This window comes from Oreochromis aureus, linkage group 3 (genome assembly GCF_013358895.1).
Source record: "Oreochromis aureus strain Israel breed Guangdong linkage group 3, ZZ_aureus, whole genome shotgun sequence".
Taxonomy (NCBI): domain Eukaryota; kingdom Metazoa; phylum Chordata; class Actinopteri; order Cichliformes; family Cichlidae; genus Oreochromis; species Oreochromis aureus.
Window position 1 is genome coordinate 43,951,208 of NC_052944.1, and position 18,590 is coordinate 43,969,797.

At 41.0% G+C, this 18,590-nt stretch overlaps 1 protein-coding gene and 1 long non-coding RNA gene across 2 annotated transcripts; one reads left to right on the forward strand and one right to left on the reverse strand.

Annotated features, from left to right (window-relative positions):
• Window positions 1-4,545: 4,545 nt before the first annotated feature.
• LOC120433770 (zinc finger protein 729-like) lies at window positions 4,546-8,538 on the reverse strand. Its single transcript, XM_039600635.1, has 2 exons — window positions 8,512-8,538; window positions 4,546-6,660 (listed from the first exon to the last, which is right to left on the reverse strand). Exons 1-2 carry the CDS (start codon window positions 8,536-8,538, stop codon window positions 4,816-4,818), a joined length of 1,872 nt encoding a protein of 623 aa, XP_039456569.1. The 3' UTR covers window positions 4,546-4,815.
• A 6,060-nt stretch (window positions 8,539-14,598) lies between these two features.
• Window positions 14,599-15,710, forward strand: LOC120438213. The gene is made up of 2 exons (XR_005611725.1): window positions 14,599-15,152; window positions 15,369-15,710. It is a non-coding gene; the product is annotated as an uncharacterized LOC120438213 (long non-coding RNA).
• The last annotated feature ends 2,880 nt before the right edge of the window (window positions 15,711-18,590 follow it).

Genomic DNA, 18,590 nt, shown 5'->3' on the forward strand with positions numbered 1-18,590 from the left:
AGGGTCTGAACTAACCTGCATAAAGTCCGTCACTTTGTTTAAGTCATGCCTTAAAAAATAAATTTATGGGACTGCTCTCCCCAAGTTTATTTGAAGTTTGTTTCCTATAAAGCATCCCACAACAACAATCCCACACCAACAATCCCACAACAACAATCCCACACCAACAATCCCACACCAACAATCCCACACCAGCCATCTGAACTCAAAAGTTGGTGTCTCAGTTTGGAGTAGATGTGCAAAGAAAAAAGAAATAAAAACACAGACACTTGTTCAAAGTTTAAACATAAACATTGAACCTATCCAGTCCACTGAATCCAGAGTAGTACTTGCTGTAGTATAAAGGAATGTCACAAGGTGGCGCTATTTTACCAAATAAAACGGGAAACACTAAAGTTTGTTAACTTTCAGACTCTTCCACTGACTGTCAGTCAGTAAATACAAAAAAACCCATCTTGGAGTAAGAGCTGACAATGTTAATACTATAAACATGTTGTGTATATCACAGTGCAAGTTTTAAACATCATAAGTCAGCAGGTTATTTTAATATACAAAAAGCAATATTATAAATGAGTTCACTTCAAGTTCACAGCCATCATTCAGTAGTTGCTCAAATTAAATTAATTTTCTTATTCTGTTTTTATGCAGACTTTGCTATCAGTCTATATAATAAACAGCTCAGAGCTCCAAATTATACAAGAACAACTAAAGAGCGTTATCCATTTGAACTTGTTATTATTACGATTATCACCTCGGCATCGTTTGAACCAGTGAGCCGGGCCCATCCCGCAGGACAACTCAAATATGTTTGGTGGGAGGAGTCTCATGTTTGCTGCACGAGTCTCAACCACTTCACATGCTTTTTCATCTCCTTCCTGATGTAGCTGGTGCGTCTCCTCCAGCCCCATGCTGTGCAGTCAGTTACATTTTGTGAAGAGTTGTTGTGAGATTTAAAACTACATCATTTATTTTCAAAAAGGATTTAAAAAAAAATATTTTTCCAACTTTTACTTGATTTAGAGCATCATATTTGACAAATGTAAATTTTAGTCTGATTATCTCATTTCATATAAAATAACTGAAACAGTGAACTAAATATCTGAAATCTTTCCTTCCTTAAAAGTTATAATCCTACTTAAGTTATAGTGCAAAATCTTAAGCAACAAATGTACTTAATGCTAATTAATTAATAATTCACTTTAATGTTGCAACTATGTGGTCACTTTTGTCTTTAAACAAAATAATATTTTCCAGTTACAGAAATCATAAAATCCAAACTAAAGTGTTACTGTTGCTATATGCATTTTATATAAATAATCGATGATGGTACTGACATGAAGGAAGACAAAGTTACAGGTTGCATCCTTTGAGTTTGTCTCTGTGCCTTTGGGCCATTTTCAGAAGCACATATGTTTCTGTTCAATTCATAAATCACTTTTTTCAAAACACAAACACTATTTTAAAGCGTCTAGAGAGTAAAATAATAATGATAATTATAATAACACTAATAAAAAGAAAAACTCTCAGATCCATCAAAACAAGCAGCAGGAAGAACAACAAGCAAAGAGAAAACTTTAACCTTGTAGACTTCATTATGTTCCAGCTGCTCTACAGACGCTGTGACCTCGAACTTAAGCAGGTCGTAAAGTATGTGCAGCTCAGTAACTTCATAATTAGACCCTGTGGTATTTAGGCAGCAGAACAACTAAGAATAACAACTACAAATAATGTTTTTAGTGCAAGGTTCTGTACAGGAGAACCAAACCAAGAGCAAATATTACGTCTCATTTACACCCGAGCACGAAGAGCCATCAAAATTTAGCAAATTGAATCATCTTTGTTTAGATGCAAGAAGAATCATATAGAAATGAAAAAGTGTAAATATAAATCCAGAGCAAAGATATCCTCTAAATCAGCATAGCACATGTGCAGCTGCTGAGATTCACTTAAGCATTCGGCTCGTTGCGTTTGCAGATTTTTCTCTCGCTGTTCTGGCTCACAGCGCTGCAAGCACAAAAATAAATACCCCCACAGGTGTGAAAGGTAACTAATTAGTCAGAGTATTGTTACTCTCCCCAGGAGCAGTCCAGCAGTAGAAATCAGTCCAATAACAAGGTGTGTAACATCTAGCAGGGTGACAGAAAAACCCAGGGTAACTTCTAAGGACCTCAACGTCTCTCTCACATTGCGTTTTTTAAACATGTTTCCATTTGTGACTTCAGTCTTTACTCTGAAATACAGGAAGAGAAATCGTGGCTGAAACAATTTCTCATGAAACCAGGGGTGTGGTCCAACAGTCAGTTTTGGTGAGGAAGGTTCCTAACTGAGAGAAGTGATCCAGAAGTGTCTGTGTAGCAGCCACAATGAATCAACATCATGAGCTTTATTAACTGATCAAAGTCTATTCTTTCATCTTCTGTATTATTCAGTTTGCATTGGTAATGCCCATTATTGTAATGCTTTTTTAAGATGGGCAAAACTTTATTTCACTTTGGGTTAGCTGGGATAAGTGATGGATGGAGGGAATTTTACTTCAGTCACAGAAATCCTAAAGAGGAAGGAGGAGCAGAGTTACAGTGGATCACTATCCAGCAGGGAAACAAGATTTATTTCAATTTCTTGGCCATGAGTGAGATTTACTAAGTGGACAAATTAGGGTGATGATACCATTCCAGAGTGATCTATTAATAGTGCACCAATTTACATTCAGAGATGCATGCAGCCAGTTCATTTCAGCATTAACCAGCTTGCTACCAACAGCAGGACAAAAACAGCAGATTCAATCATGGAGACACTGAATCTGCTAAACTAACTAAAGCATTGTAAGTGCAGGTCTTCAGTTTACGTTTCTTTGTGAAAACAGCACAGCAAAGGAGACTCTGTGACGTTTTGGTATAAGGGATAAATCTTCTGACCAAACCTGCTGGGACTGTGTGAGGTCCTGAGGCTAAGAGTAAGGATTTATCCACAGGAGAGCTGCGTTCTTACAAACCATCCCACTGTGTAAACCTGACATCTGTGGAAGAGCTGAGCTGTATGATGTGTACAAGGACACAAAACATTATTTACCATCAGATCCTGAGCCCTCCATGTGTTAATCAAGAAACTGCTGCTGTGCTACATCCATAAATAATGAATAAATTAGGAGCTAAAGCTAAAAGAACAGTTTATTTGTACCAGCTTCATGTGAACACATTCAAGAACATCACAGATGAAAGAAACATTAACAACTTCCACACTACATAAAGCAGGAAAAATAGTTTTTCTTTCAGGTGGTTTCAGAAAAAAACAAAAACATCAAACACCTCCAAGACTCTCTTTGAAAGAACTAAAAACCTTTATTTTCATGGTCCAATCATGAGTGAACTCCCCGATGAAGCCTTGTGTGCTAAAGCATGTCAGAGTTTTAAAGGTTAAACATGAGTTTCCAAAACGTTTTGCTGGAGAACAATGAACTATTTGACTGAGTTTCAATTATTTACAGACGAGCAAAACCAGGACAGAGAAAAAAGGACAAAACTGACTCAGTAAAATGACAGAAAATAAGATCCCATGTGCATCTGTATTATGTAGAAGTTCAGCCCAGCAACCAGTTCAGTTCAACACAAGTTTAAATGATTCTATCTGAACTCTGTGGAGCCTGATCTCAAGCTTTTTGAGTCTGACTCTGAAACCAGAGGATCTTTCTGTCTCTTCAGATTCACTGTGATCCAGTGATGGGAGTGATTTCAGCCCTGAGTGATCACGCTGATGTTTGTGTGCTTGTGTGTGCTTGTGTGGTTTCTCTCCTGTGTGGACTCGTTTGTGTGTTTTAAGGTCACCTGCAGTGGTGAAGGATGACCCACACTGATCACAGAGGTGCTTTTTAACCCCACTGTGAATCAGTTCATGTCGTTTTAAGTCACGTGATGTGGTGAAGCTTCTCCCACATTCTTTGCAGTATTTCAGTTTGTCTCCAGTGTGTCTATGTTGATGTGTTTTTAGGTCAGCTTGGCAACTGAAAGTTTTTCCACAGAGGTCACAACGAAAGTCTTTCCCACCACCACAGTGATGACAGGGTTGAGAACTGGATCCTTCTGTGTCGCTTTGCTTCTAAACAAAGACACAAAGACAGTGTAAGTCAGTCCTTCAACACTTTTATCCTGAACGTCGCCTGAAATAAAGAGCATCTCTGCAGACGTCCAATTACATTTTACTGTTTCAGTTAACACACTCAGTTTACTGGGCTGCAATAACTACAATACTACCACCATAACACTACAGTAATAATAAAATTATAACTGAAATGAAAATCTGAATTATCACTCAGAGCTGCTTTTCCATGCAGTAGAATTGCTAACATGCTAACACAATTTAATGAGCAGAGTTGTTCCACACAGTCAGGCTAAAATGATAAAAATATAAATACATACCTCACAGTAACTGCACTTGTAGAGTCTCTTTCTGGTGTGGATCTGTTGGTGTCGTCTCAGGTAATGTGGAGTTTTAAAAGTCTTCTCACACAGGTCACATTTATAAGGTCTTCCCTCAGTGTGGGTAAACATGTGTCGTTGTAACTTTTCGTCTGTTGTAAACTCTTTGCTACATTGTTCACAGCAGTACACATCATGTCTGGTGTGAATGCGTAGGTGTGTATTTCGGTGCCCTCTCTGGCTGAAAGTTTTTCCACAGATGTCACAGCTGTATGCCTTAATTCCAGAGTGGATAACTAGATGCCTCTGTAAGTGACCCCTTTGAGTAAAAGCTCTGCCACACTGATCACAGCTGTACGCTTTAACTCCACTGTGGATGAGTTGGTGTTGTTTTAGGAAATCTTCAAGGAAAAGACTTTCCACACAAGTCACAGCTGAACGGTCTCTCTCCAGTGTGGATGACCTGATGCTGTTTTAGTTTAGCCTTCTCAGTAAACTCCTTCCCACACTCGTCACAGCTGTATGCCTTAATTCCAGAGTGGGTAAGTAAATGATTCTTTAAGCTGCTACTGTGAGTAAAAGCTCTGCCACACTGATCACAGCTGTACGGTTTAACTCCACTGTGGATGAGTTGGTGTTGTTTTAGGTGAGACTTCCTGGAAAAAGACTTTCCACACAAGCCACAGCTGAACGGTCTCTCTCCAGTGTGGATGACCTGATGCTGTTTTAGTTTAGCTTTTACAGCAAACTCCTTCCCACACTCGTCACAGCTGTATGCCTTAATTCCAGAGTGGGTAACTAGATGACTCTGTAAGCTGGCACTGTGAGTAAAAGCTCTGCCACACTGATCACAGCTGTACGCTTTAACTCCACTGTGGATGAGTTGGTGTTGTTTTAGGTAATCCTTCCTGGAAAAAGACTTTCCACACAAGTCACAGCTGAACGGTCTCTCTCCAGTGTGGATGACCTGATGCTGTTTTAGTTTAGCCTTTACAGCAAACTCCTTCCCACACTCGTCACAGCTGTATGCCTTAATTCCAGAGTGGTTAACTAGATGACTCTGTAAGCTGCTACTGTGAGTAAAAGCTCTGCCACACTGATCACAGCTGTACGCTTTAACTCCACTGTGGATGAGTTGGTGTTGTTTTAGGTAACCCTTCCTGGAAAAAGACTTTCCACACAAGTCACAGCTGAACGGTCTCTCTCCAGTGTGGATGACCTGATGAAGTTTTAGGTTAGCCTTCTCAGTAAACTCCTTCCCACACTCGTCACAGCTGTATGCCTTAATTCCAGAGTGGATAAGTAAATGATTCTTTAAGCTGCTACTGTGAGTAAAAGCTCTGCCACACTGATCACAGCTGTACGCTTTAACTCCACTGTGGATGAGTTGGTGTTTTTTTAGGGAACTCTTCAAGGAAAAAGACTTTCCACACAAGTCACAGCTGAACGGTCTCTCTCCAGTGTGGATGACCTGATGAAGTTTTAGGTTAGCCTTCTCAGTAAACTCCTTCCCACACTCGTCACAGCTGTATGCCTTAATTCCAGAGTGGATAAGTAAATGATTCTTTAAGCTGCTACTGTGAGTAAAAGCTCTGCCACACTGATCACAGCTGTACGCTTTAACTCCACTGTGGATGAGTTGGTGTTGTTTTAGGTGATCCTTCCTGGAAAAAGACTTTCCACACAAGTCACAGCTGTATGCCTTAATTCCAGAGTGGGTAACTAGATGACTCTGTAAGTGGCTACTGCGAGTAAAAGCTCTGCCACACTCGTCACAGCTGTATGTTTTAACTCCACTGTGGATGAGTTGGTGTTGTTTTAGGTGATCCTTCCTGGAAAAAGACTTTCCACACTGATCACAGCTGTATGCCTTAATTCCAGAGTGGATAAGTAAATGAATCTTTAAGCTGCTACTGTGAGTAAAAGCTCTGCCACACTGATCACAGCTGTACGCTTTAACTCCACTGTGGATGAGTTGGTGTTTTTTTAGGTAATCCTTCGTGGAAAAAGACTTTCCACACAAGTCACAGCTGAACGGTCTCTCTCCAGTGTGGATGACCTGATGCTGTTTTAGGTTAGCCTTCACAGCAAAATCCTTCCCACACTCGTCACAGCTGTATGCCTTAATTCCAGAGTGGGTAACTAGATGACTCTGTAAGCTGCTACTGCGAGTAAAAGCTCTGCCACACTCGTCACAGCTGTACGCTTTAACTCCACTGTGGATGAGTTGGTGTAGTTTTAGGTGATCCTTCCTGGAAAAAGACTTTCCACACTGATCACAGCTGTACGCTTTAACTCCACTGTGGATGAGTTGGTGTTTTTTTAGGTAATCCTTCATGGAAAAAGACTTTCCACACAAGTCACAGCTGAACGGTCTCTCTCCAGTGTGGATGACCTGATGCTGTTTTAGTTTAGCCTTCACAGCAAAATCCTTCCCACACTCGTCACAGCTGTATGTTTTCTTTCTCTTTCTTCTGTGAGGTTTGTCGGCCTCCTGAGAGCGCTGACTTCTTGGTCCATGTTGGTCCTGCAGTGACAGAGATACAAACAGAGGCAGTGAGTGAAATGCAGTCGTGGAACAACCTCAACCTTCAAACTCCCTCCATTAACACTAGTTTCACCATCTACATTGCAGACTTCTCCCACAACTCCACCCAGTGCTTCCTGCAGAAGTTCTCTGATGACTCTGCTATAGTCGGCCTCATCATTGATGGGGACGACAAGGAGTACAGAGGACTGACTCAGGACTTTGTGGACTGGTGCCAGCTGAACTACCTCCAGATCAATGCCAGTAAAACCAAGGAGCTGGTGGTAGACTTCCGCAGGCACAAACATCCTCCACTGCAACCACTGAACATCCAAGGTATGGACATTGAGACTGTGGACAGCTACAGGTACCTTGGTGTTCATCTGAACAGCAAACTGGACTGGACTCATAAATTAGACGCCCTCTACAGGAAAGGGCAGAGCAGGCTGTACCTGCTGCGGAGACTCAGGTCGTTTGGAGTGGAGGGCCCACTCCTGAAGACCTTCTATGACTCTGTGGTGGCCTCAGCCATCTTTTATGGTGTGGTCTGCTGGGGCGGCAGCATCTCTACTGGGGACAGGAAGAGACTGAACAGGCTGATCCGCAGGGCCAGCTCTGTTCTAGGATGCCCTCTGGACCCAGTGGAGGTGGTGAGTGACAGGAGAATGGTGGCTAAGCTGTCATCCCTGTTGGACAACATCTCCCACCCCATGCATGAGACTGTGACAGCACTGAGTAGCTCCTTCAGTGGGAGACTGCGGCACCCACGGTGTGGGACAGAGAGATTTCGCAGGTCTTTCCTCCCCACTGCTGTCAGACTCCACAACAAAGAGTTTAACTGATCAAACACACACATCCACAAATGTGCAATAACACAAATGTGCAATAATCTTTCTGGCAGCCGTTGTATTTTTCACTCTGTTGTATATAGCATTTGTATTCTATTTTTATCCTATTGTATATTTTATTCTATTTTATTCTACTGTATATAGTATTCTATTTTTATTTTTATTCTATTCTGTACAGTTGTGTACTGTATTTATTCTTATTCTATTTTATTCTAATTGTCCTTCCTGCTGTGACAAAACAAATTTCCCACGTGTGGGACTAATAAAGGTTATCTTATCTTATCTTAAACCTGAAGGTGGAGTGTGGCACCAAACACCTTAAAGGTCTCTTATCCCCACCTGCTGGTAATAGTAACACATTACATCCAACCTGGTGCTAAAAATAATTCATGACTGTTCAAACACTAAAATCATGCCCATCCCTCCTGATTGTATGTACACCAGTGTTGGGTAAGTTACTTTAAATTAGTAACTTAGTTACATTACTAGTTACTTCTATCAAAAGTAACTCAGTTCAAGTTACTCGTTACTTTCAAAGTAACTACTTACTAAGGAAAGTAACTTTGGTTTTACTCAGACTTCTCTTGTTAATGTGGTGATTCCGTAACTGGATACCCAGCGAGAGTTCCAGTCTTCTAGCTTGCTTACTTGCCACAAGTGCACTGTGCCACCTACCAATAGAAAGGAAAAGATAATGTGCATATTTCCACGAGAGAAATCCCACCCCTGGACCGTCGTTGACCGCGGCCATGATTCAAGCCTACGTCACAGCGTCATGTGCGCTTTTTACATCCAACACAAAAACTGCAGTCGTGGTGCTTTGATTGTACTCAGAGCTCAGAAATTCTGCCTTCTGAATAGGAAGATGTAGGTAACACCAGACTGCAGATGAGCTGCATACAGGGCTGGACTGGGACAAAAAATCGGCCCGGGCATTTTGACTAGAGACCGGCTGTCATGATCCTGGGTCTTTTGACCCAGTGTTGTAAGTTTGAGTTTATTTTGTTCATTAGGTTATCTAAGTTCATTTGTTTATTAGATTCCCCTTGTGTATCCAACCCCTGTTAAGTCTCCCTTGTCCTTCATGTGTTTCATGTCTGTGTTTCTTATGTTGTCATGTTTGCGTTTCATTATACTTCCCATTTTATTTTGAAAGAGGTCCTGTGTTCCTGCATTTTGTTTTACTCTTCCCCTGTGACGTTGTTATGTTCATGTTGTGTCTACTGTGACTTTCTGTCCCATGTTTCAGGTCCCTATGTTCTGTCTCCCCAGTCTGTTAAGTTTACATGTCTTGAGTCAGTCTGTGTGTTTCCTGTTTTACTTTCACAGTCTATGTCCTATGTTAATGTTTCTAGTTTTGCTTCCCTTGTCTCGTCCTGTGTAATTACTCCCAGCTGTGCTCTCCTCCTGTGGCTCATTCCCCCTCGTTATCCCACAGTGTATTTAAGCCCCATGTTTCTCTTTGTCAGTGTTGCGTCCTCCCTCATAGCTGTGTGATTTTCCCCTGTGGCTCCTTGTGCTTTAGTTTTCCCAGTTTAGTTTAGTTTTGTATTGTTTTTTGTGTCCCACTCCACGCCAGCAATAAAGCTGTGTTTTTTGAGTTTACTTTTTGTGTCTGCGAGTTTGCGTTTGGGTCCTACTCTTGCCTGCACACAGCCGTATTGTGACACCGGCCCGCCATTATAGGAAAAATCATTAAAGCCTTTGAATGAAAACAAACACTGTTGTGACAGTGATATACACTATTCTGATAGTATATATGCATCAATCTATCAATCGTTTGTTGTAAGATTCAGATAATTATTTTTTAAAAGCGAGACATTTTAAATGAGAATAAGAAAGTATTTCTTTGTGTCCCCCTTTCCCTGTTAATGCCCTACCTGGCCCCCTGGCAACACTTTGCTAGACCCGCCCCTGCACAGTTACTAGCTGTCAGCTACTTAGAAAAGGATCCTGGTGTTATTTGTCTCTCAGAAACAGTTCATAACTTCCCTTCAACTCATCCATGCAACCTAAAAGGTAAACCTGTTTCTGCATCACCTGTTCTGCTCTGATGATTCAGTAAGGACATCTCCTGGTTTCATCTTCATGTTTCCCTCTCAGCACATATCCAAACCGACATCATGACCAGCAGCTTTTACAGCTGTGGCTCCAGCAAACATCAGCTGATACTAGAAATTAATATTAAATAAATTCTAACAACAGCTCATCAAACGCGGTGCTGTTGTTTAACGCAACATCCACTGGTTTCTTCTTTCTGGCGCAAAGTGGGCGATAAACAAAGAGAGAATAGCCGATCAGCTGATCATTGATCAGTTTCATGATTGAAGTAGAAATGGGAGAGGGAGGGGAGAGAATGAGAGAAGAAGAGACAGCTGACAGCAAAGACACAGAATAACTTTAGCTTTGTGTCTTTTTCATTCTAGCTGAAGTCCGAGACAAACTGTTCCTTTTCACCTCAATACGAAACGCGTAATATTTCCTCTGAATATGAGACGATTCCGTTTTTTAGGGGACGGTTGGCAACTCTAATAATTAACCTTATGAACAAAATAAAGTTCAACATCAGTAACATAGCACCCACCCAGCTGTATAGAAACCCCGTCATGCTAGCTACTACGCAGTACGAAAAAGTCAGCATAACGAAAATACTCCAACTAAACTTGGTTTATATCTGACTCAGATAGACTGCAGGTCATAACTTCTCACCTGAAGTTCAGTTCACCTGACACTCGGACCGGGGGCCGCTTCGGGTCTCACCTCTTGCCTCCCCTTTCCCTCATCCACCTGCTGGCCTCCACCACTTGCTAATGTTACTGAATCTGTGGAAGCTCCGCGATAGCCACCACCCGAAGTAACGCATAACGAGCCTATCTAAATCCCAGTAACGAGTAACACGTTCCTGGTTTTGGCATAATAACTAGTTACCGTGCTCGTTACCACAATAATAACGTAGTTACTGTAACGCGTTACAGTAACGCGTTAGTCCCAACACTGATGTACATACATACACACAGACACACACACACTTTTATATTATTTTATAATTTATATTATATTGTTGTTTCCTATTACATATTTCTATAATTTGTATAGATTTATACATAACTATTCAGTGATAATAAATCCTATGTTTGTGTATTTGTTTATTCATAAGGAACCCCATTAGCTTCCACAACAGATGTTGCTCGTCTTCTGTCAAATACAATCACATGGAGGAAAAAACATGGCGGCGACGGAGAATGAGAAGGGTGAAAGCGGATCGTTGAATGAAATGGATGAACCAGAATTGGTTTGTAAAAATGCAGCAACTTCAGTGGTGTGGAACTGGTTTAGCTTTCGTCCGTCAGATACACAACAAAGCACTATTTGTGGTAGAGCATGCTAGCAGGCCGTCGTTATTACTGTGGTTTTTGTGGAGTTGTAAAGTATTTTGTCTAGTGTCAATTATATCGTCAGCTACATCGTTAACACAAATTTTCAAATGTATATCGTGATAAATACTTATATCGCCCTGCTCTGTCACCTTCTGTGTTGAGCTCATTGTTTTCTCTGTAGTGGCTGAGCTGAGTCCAAGTAGCTGAAAATGTTCCTCTGCTGCTCCGTCAGACTCTTCTCCTCCTGCTGATCAGCTGGGACACAAAACAGATCTTTGTTAGGCTCCACACTGCACTGAAGAGTCAAAGTGTCTCATATGTTCATCTGACAAGACACATTTTTGTTTCCCGAGGTGGGCAACTTATTGGAAACAAACACAAAAGGTTTGAGCACTGATAGCTGGCATTGCTGGCATTGAAAGATGCAATGGCAGCAATGTGGATGGTCAAGACTAAAACCAGTCATTAAGCAAAGACAACAGGGATCATTTGTTTCTGTTTATTTAGCATTCACAACATTTGTAGTTGCCTTCTGTACAGGGGAAGTCCACGCACACTGTGTGGTACCGCCATCCGCAAGTGCATTCAATCTCTTTAAGAAAAACTAGATTGTCTGAGACTGAAATGATATTAACAGAAGGAGTGGTGATTTGTAAAACTTCAAGTGTATGATGAGGTGAAAACAAAAACACAATTGCATGTCATGTAGTTGAAGGTTTTTTCTTCTTTTGGAAGACCGGAAAACACTGAAAGTTACAAATGTATTGTGCTTGAAACAAATTCAAAATAGCTGATAAAGCCAGCTGCACATGTGTGTCACAAGTAAATCTGGCTGTATAATAAACAGAAACAAGTGATCCCTGCTGTCTTTGCTTAATGATTGGTTTGAGTCTTAAAAATCCACATTGCTCGCATTGCATCTTTCAATGTGTTTGTGGGTGGATTTGAATGCACCAGTGTAAGTGCAGTATTAACCCAGATTCTTTTGTCCCCATGATAGAACAGAGAAAACCGACTCATAGTGTGTTAAAACATTTATATTTCTTTTTATTCAATCATCTTCCGGAAGAGAGAGACCCCTGCACAGCCCAAACGCCGGTTGCAGGATCTCTAACATTAGAATTATAAACTGTCTCATATACTTATTATTTTGGTACTTTACACGTCACAGTTTTGACACAAACATTGCTTATATGGCAAAGTTCCTCTTTTCTGTCTGGCTTCCTCTATCTATTAATATGCTGTACAGCTCTACACTTCCTGTTTTCAGTCTGGGTGAGCACTTAGTTTGTGAGTCAAAAGTGGCCTTGCTTTACAAACCTTCATTATTAAAGTTCATAAAACAATATAATAAGAAAATAAGGATACTAAGGATATTAATTACATGACAGCAGCCACTCAGACTCTACTCAAAGGATTACCACAATTAACCTAACAGACCTACACCTTGGTTCACAGATTCACTTTGTCTAAGGTTTATTTCTGGGATTTCACACAACCCAGTATTCAGATCATGAATACATAATGGGCTTGGATTTACAACATTATGAATGAAATGTGCTCTATTTGGAAGCAGCATGTCCCCCTCTCCTTTCCAGGGGTTGTGTGTGAGACTTTAAATCATCAAACTGTGAATTACAAGTTGTAAATTGTTATTGATCCCTTTACCCCTGGTCCTAAAATGAATATTTATTTTCTCACTCTTCTTATATTTATTGTTTGTTTACTTGCACTGCTGTAACTGGAGCCTCGTCATCTTGTCTCTCTATATACTGGACTGTATGTAGCGGAGATGACAATAAAGTTTACTTTGACTTCAGCAGCGAGCAGGCGCAGCTCGCAAACGGAGGGCGCCCTTACTCCCAGCAAATGGATAGAAAACCGATCGGTGCATACAACAGTCCCAATGGGCGCTGGCATGATGTCGGGGCAGCATGAATACGAGCAATTTTTATTATTTTTTTTTTTTTTTCGCCGCCCCCCACCACGATGCCGCTCCGGGCAACCGCCCGTGTCGCTCGTATCAAAAACCGCTTCTGCCTTTACTACTGTGCTTTGATGTCGCTTGTAAGGGTGAAACTCATTGTGAAACGTTTGAGAACCACTGCTACAGAACAATGGAGATTCCCGTTATATGGTAACACCTGCACCTCACGTGACGCCCAGAATTGTACAATACTGATGCTTGAGTGTGTAGAGTGTTGAGCGCGTGATCAGTGGAAAAACAACTCACGAAACTTGACCTTTCTATACTCGTGGCTCACTTGCACTTCTAATCTATTCGTTTGCACACTTACACACACTCGGCTGTGGTTTCCTGTTTCGCTACACTCTGGAGAGCCTCGCCTTTAACGGTCTTCTCTCACAGAGAGCAACAGAAAACCTCACTCAGAAAACTTCGAAAAACTCAAGATTGACTGAACTCAGTTCAAAGTTACCTTGGCACTTACCTTTAGACGTGAGAGGTAGTGATGGTCCGCTTGAAGCTGACGCTCCGGTGCGTGTGCCAAAAAGATCAACACACTGCTTCAGAATAGTGATGTGTCCGAACGAACGAAATGGCTCTTAGAGCCGAATCTTTGACGTGAACGACTCTTTCTCTCACCCTCTCTCTCTCTCACTTTTTTTCCGCTTCACTCCGCACTCGAGCCTTGTGCTTTGCGCTGGGCACAGGGAGGAGGGGTGGTAGTTACACCAGCACAGGAACAGAGCGGGAGGGAGAGAGAGAGAAAGAGAGCCAGGGACAACAACGTCACATTAGAAAGTAGTAATCATCCACAACTACTTTCAGTTGCGGATGATAAAGGATTCAGAAAGTTTATTCATGCAGGCCCATATGACAGAGAATATGCATCTTCTTTTTGTTTTCATATTTTAATTTATATTTAATTGTGTTGTGGTTTGCAGTGTTTTGTGTTGTTTCACTTTAAATTTGTTTAAAAGGAAAAAGCTGAAATTATAAATAGTTAAAAGTTGAACTGTGACTAGTTGGTTTTTGTATTATATGATTTATTTATTACATTTTATATCGAGTGAATAAATAAAAGTGTATTTACGGTGGCCCCTAGACACAAAGCACGCACAAACCCCAAAACACGTGAAAACTCCAAAATACGTAAAAACACAACAGAAGTGCTCCAGAATGCTCGGCGCAGTGTTGAGCTTTTGTTAGAGCCTACACAGCCAGCAAGTACCAACGACCGGATTTGGTGTGTGGTCGTAGCAGGTAAATGAACTTTTTTTTTTAATTATTTGAATATATATGAGTGCTTGTGTGTAAATACACAAACAATACACATATGCTTTCAATTGTGTAATTTAAGTGATCTAGGTAGCTCTGTTTTGGAAGTTCAGTTAACGCTAGAAATGTGTTTTGGAGTTTTAATATGTTTTGGAGTTTCTCTGAAAGAGCCGGGTCTTTTTAGTGAGCCGAGCAGAAAGAGCCAGTTCTCTAAAAAGAGCCGGAAATCCCATCACTAGTCGTGTAATATGCTGGTATTGATATGATCAAAAATGAACTGAGTTGTTTCCTATTCTATAGAAATTGTACATTTAATTAATAACAAGGCTTTCTGCTGATGTTATTAATTAAAAATGTATTGTTTTATTCTTAAGCAACAACTTTTTAATATGTAAAGTGTCCATTTATCCTCCATGCCTGGTCCACTATCTTAAGCTTTGGCTGCTGCCCCCCGCAACCCAATCCGGTACTAAGTAGAGAGGCCCAGAGTTCGCTCTCTCCAGGCACTTGGTCCAGCTCCTCCGGGGGAATCCCAAGGCATTCCCAGGCCAGCTGAAAAACATAGTCCCTCCAGCATGTCCTGGGTGTTCTGGGTCTCTTGTTCTCCTGGGAGAACAAGTGTAGACGATGCCACATGAAGGATGATGAAATTCCTCATATCACCTGAGCTGGCTGTGGAGTACAACATGCTTGGCCGACATGGGAAAAAAAAGTTCAGAGATTTGCGTCTTTTTAATGTTGTGTATGGTAAGTTAGTTTCACTTGAGACATTTGAACTTTAGAAAACTAAACTTTTTTAATAAAGTGTTTGAAAGTGTAACTGAGATTGGTTATCATGCAATTTGTATACATTTTTTGAGGCAATAAAGTGAAATAAACATTGTTCTTTGCAAATCATCACCAAATGAAGTAAGCTAAGATTAACTTTACTTTGGCTTGCCCATTTTTCTTCTTCATTTGCAGAGACACTGAAGAAGAATTATTTAACATCAAAAGTCAACTTGCAAGAAGCAGAGAAGGCTCTGTCCAAGTGGTTCACTGGAGCAAAAGGCAGAGGAGGACTGAGGGCTGCAAGGGTACAAAATAGACTTACGGCTCTGTAAAAAAAACAAAAAAAGAAACCCTGCTGATTCAAGATAAACTTTTGAGTTTTCCATCTGACTTTTTCCCCATGTTGCTACAGTTCCAAATATCTAAGGAATTTTGCTGTAGTTTGACATTTCTAGTTTTTTAAAAGTTTACGCACTTTGGTATACAGTTACGTAAAATCACAGTTGTTGGACAAAATAAATGTGAAAAATGTTGTTTTGTGTACTCTTGTGATTTTTGAAATGGTTTTATTTACAAACTAGTTTTTGTTTGCAGTCAGCTTTAATATATTTGGTGTCTTTCTGTCACAGAACCCGTATTGGCCGTCTGATAAATTGATTTTGTGACTGTTTTGCTACATGGGGCCCACTCAGTGCCAGAAATTTGCCAATTCAAACTAGAAGTAAGATGCAACTACAGAACCCACTGATAATGCCATTCTAACTTTTTAGCTCATGTTTTCCTCATGTTGTACCCACAAAAAACTTGAAAGGTGGGGCCCGGGTGGGTTTCTGTGTACTTTGCCCAGTTGGGGCCCATTTAGTTCCCAGATTTTCCTAACATGACACCTATATGGGCTTATAAAATGGGGCCATTATGGAACCCGCGGACAATCCTATATGGGGCCCATTTTCAGCCCATTTCCAAACCATATGGGCCCCACATATAAATGTTGGCTGGGGCAGGGTATCCCTCAGCAGCAGCTACAATATCTTCAGACTGACAAACTGCATTTAGCTGAACACCAATTTAAATTCAAAGAACCGGAAAATGCAGTTTATACAAACCGGGTCCACTAAACTACTCCACCTGAACAGGAGAGGAGGGCTTCCTGAACCGGTGTTTGTCAAAACATCACACATTGTCAGATTGGCCGAAAACGGCGTTCAAGCCACCGTCGCTCCAGTACAGCTGAGCAGACTGCAGCCGTGGGAGAGAGTGACTGTGTTTCACACGCTCAGCTCGAGCTTTCTGATCCTGGACTTCATGACAGATCAACCTCTGTGAGTAACACTGTTTCGTCTTCGGTGGACTGTGTATCTCCTAAATCAGATAACTCTGCTACTGTGTGTTTGAACTCTAAAGACATTATTCAGAGTGACACCTCGGTGTCAAGTTATTCACCGTTGTCCTCGCTAGTGATCTTTGTGTTCCTGAGCCGTCAGACTCTGGTAATGCTCGCAGTGTTTTCTCTGAGTTAGCCAATATGGATTTTCCAGCTGTTGAGCTGAACAAAGGACTGTTATTCCACCCCAGACTCACCTACACGCTATTACTGGCACTGTATCCCCGCTGGACTGTTTTACTCCTCAGCCTGTTGATTCTGAGGTTTCCCAGCCTGAGCCCAGCCACACACCATCAACAGTTGTAAATAAAACAGTGCGTGCTGAGGAGCACAAACAGGCTAAGACTGTGTGTTCTGTAGCCGATGCTCCTTCTGGTTTGTGTTCCAACCTGTTTTATCTTTTCACATTTCCTGTGCTGCCCAGCCAGCCCTGGACACAGTAAAACTTCTGCATCTGAGACTTCCTGTGTTGGTCCGACAGTTTCCTCTCTGTGATCTTTTCTGTGCCTCAGCTGGTAAACGTAAATGGTAACAGAGTGCAACCTGCCATAGTTAAACTGGCTAAAATGCTTGAACTTACCACAAACTTCTTTGGTTCCTGTTTACACCTCAGCTTCTTCTTATTTTATATGTATGGCTGGTCATGGGGAATGAGACAGAACACAGAAAATATTTGTTTTTGTTTTTTGGCTTTTTTTTAATTTCTCCAAATGATCTCGGAAAAGCACAGTTTTAAGCACAGATTTTTTAGTTTTTGTGGTTTTGAGTGAAAACATTTAAGTTTAACATTAAACCCAGGAAGAGTTCCCACTTTGGGTTCCAATTTAAGCAGATTATTAAAGTAGATCTTGTTAAGGGTCCGAAATTGAGGACGAGAGTAAAACAATCATGGTCCAGAAAAGGTCAATCAAACAATTGATTTTTAATGAATACACGCAGCGTGGGGAGATGTAAACTGGAAACCATCAGTTGTAGATCCCCAACCAAAAATACACTTCAGATTGCTTTTATAACATCAGGGTATTATGACGCCCCCTCATGCATTTACAAGCACATTATTTGCATGTTCAGAACATTATTTGCCTCTTCTACAGACACTGATCTATTCTAAGAGATAACTGCAGAGACAGGAGTTCCCCTTTCTGGCATCTTCTCCAAATAAGGCGATGGGGTCCCCATGGACTTGTCCTCCTCTCTGCGTCACCTGTTGCTAGGCAGACTCAAATGCAACAAGAAGCTGAATACATTCAGGCCTTCACTCAGCCACTATTTTACTGTAGCAAAATACTCAGCATATAAGCTTTTAAGATTATAGATTTAACTCAACGATTTAAAGTGGTTATAACTGCACCTGTAATAAATATGTTAATATTTGATTATGATAACCCCTGTAATTCAAATTATAACATAATGCCAGCAACTTCAATAAATGCTTGAATAAATGATAATTACTGCAATGATAAGATGATGGTTATGTAGAATAATCCCTATAATTCCACAATTCCCTCTCTTGACGTCTTCCAAAGACGTCACTACACCATTTCCAGGTCCACTACCTTCGCTCTGACCCTCTCTAGCCGTCCCCTGACTCAGCAAACCAGACAATAACCTCACGTCATCTAGGTGGTCCAATAATAAAAAACGCCAGCTCCCACTTGAAAACACTTCATGCTTAAGTGATCTCTGCTCCTTTCCTGGGTCCCTCTCTAGTGGAAATCTAGTGGAATGGACCCTCGTCATCAATCACTAAGTAAACTGAATTGGCGCAGGTCTCAAATAAGAAGTAGAAGACTCTTGGGCCCTCGCTCAGGCCTGCTACTAGATTTATGTGTATTGTAAGCATGCATGCAATTAACCTGCTATGTTCTCATCTTCCCTCAACATGTATCACCTGGACACTCTCACCAGTGAAGCTTAAAACCCTCTTGGATAGAACATCAACTCTAAACAAGCACAGTTATGCAATGTGTATAAAATGAACTAAACCTGTGAATAGAATGAATGTGATGACAAACATATTCAATGCAATA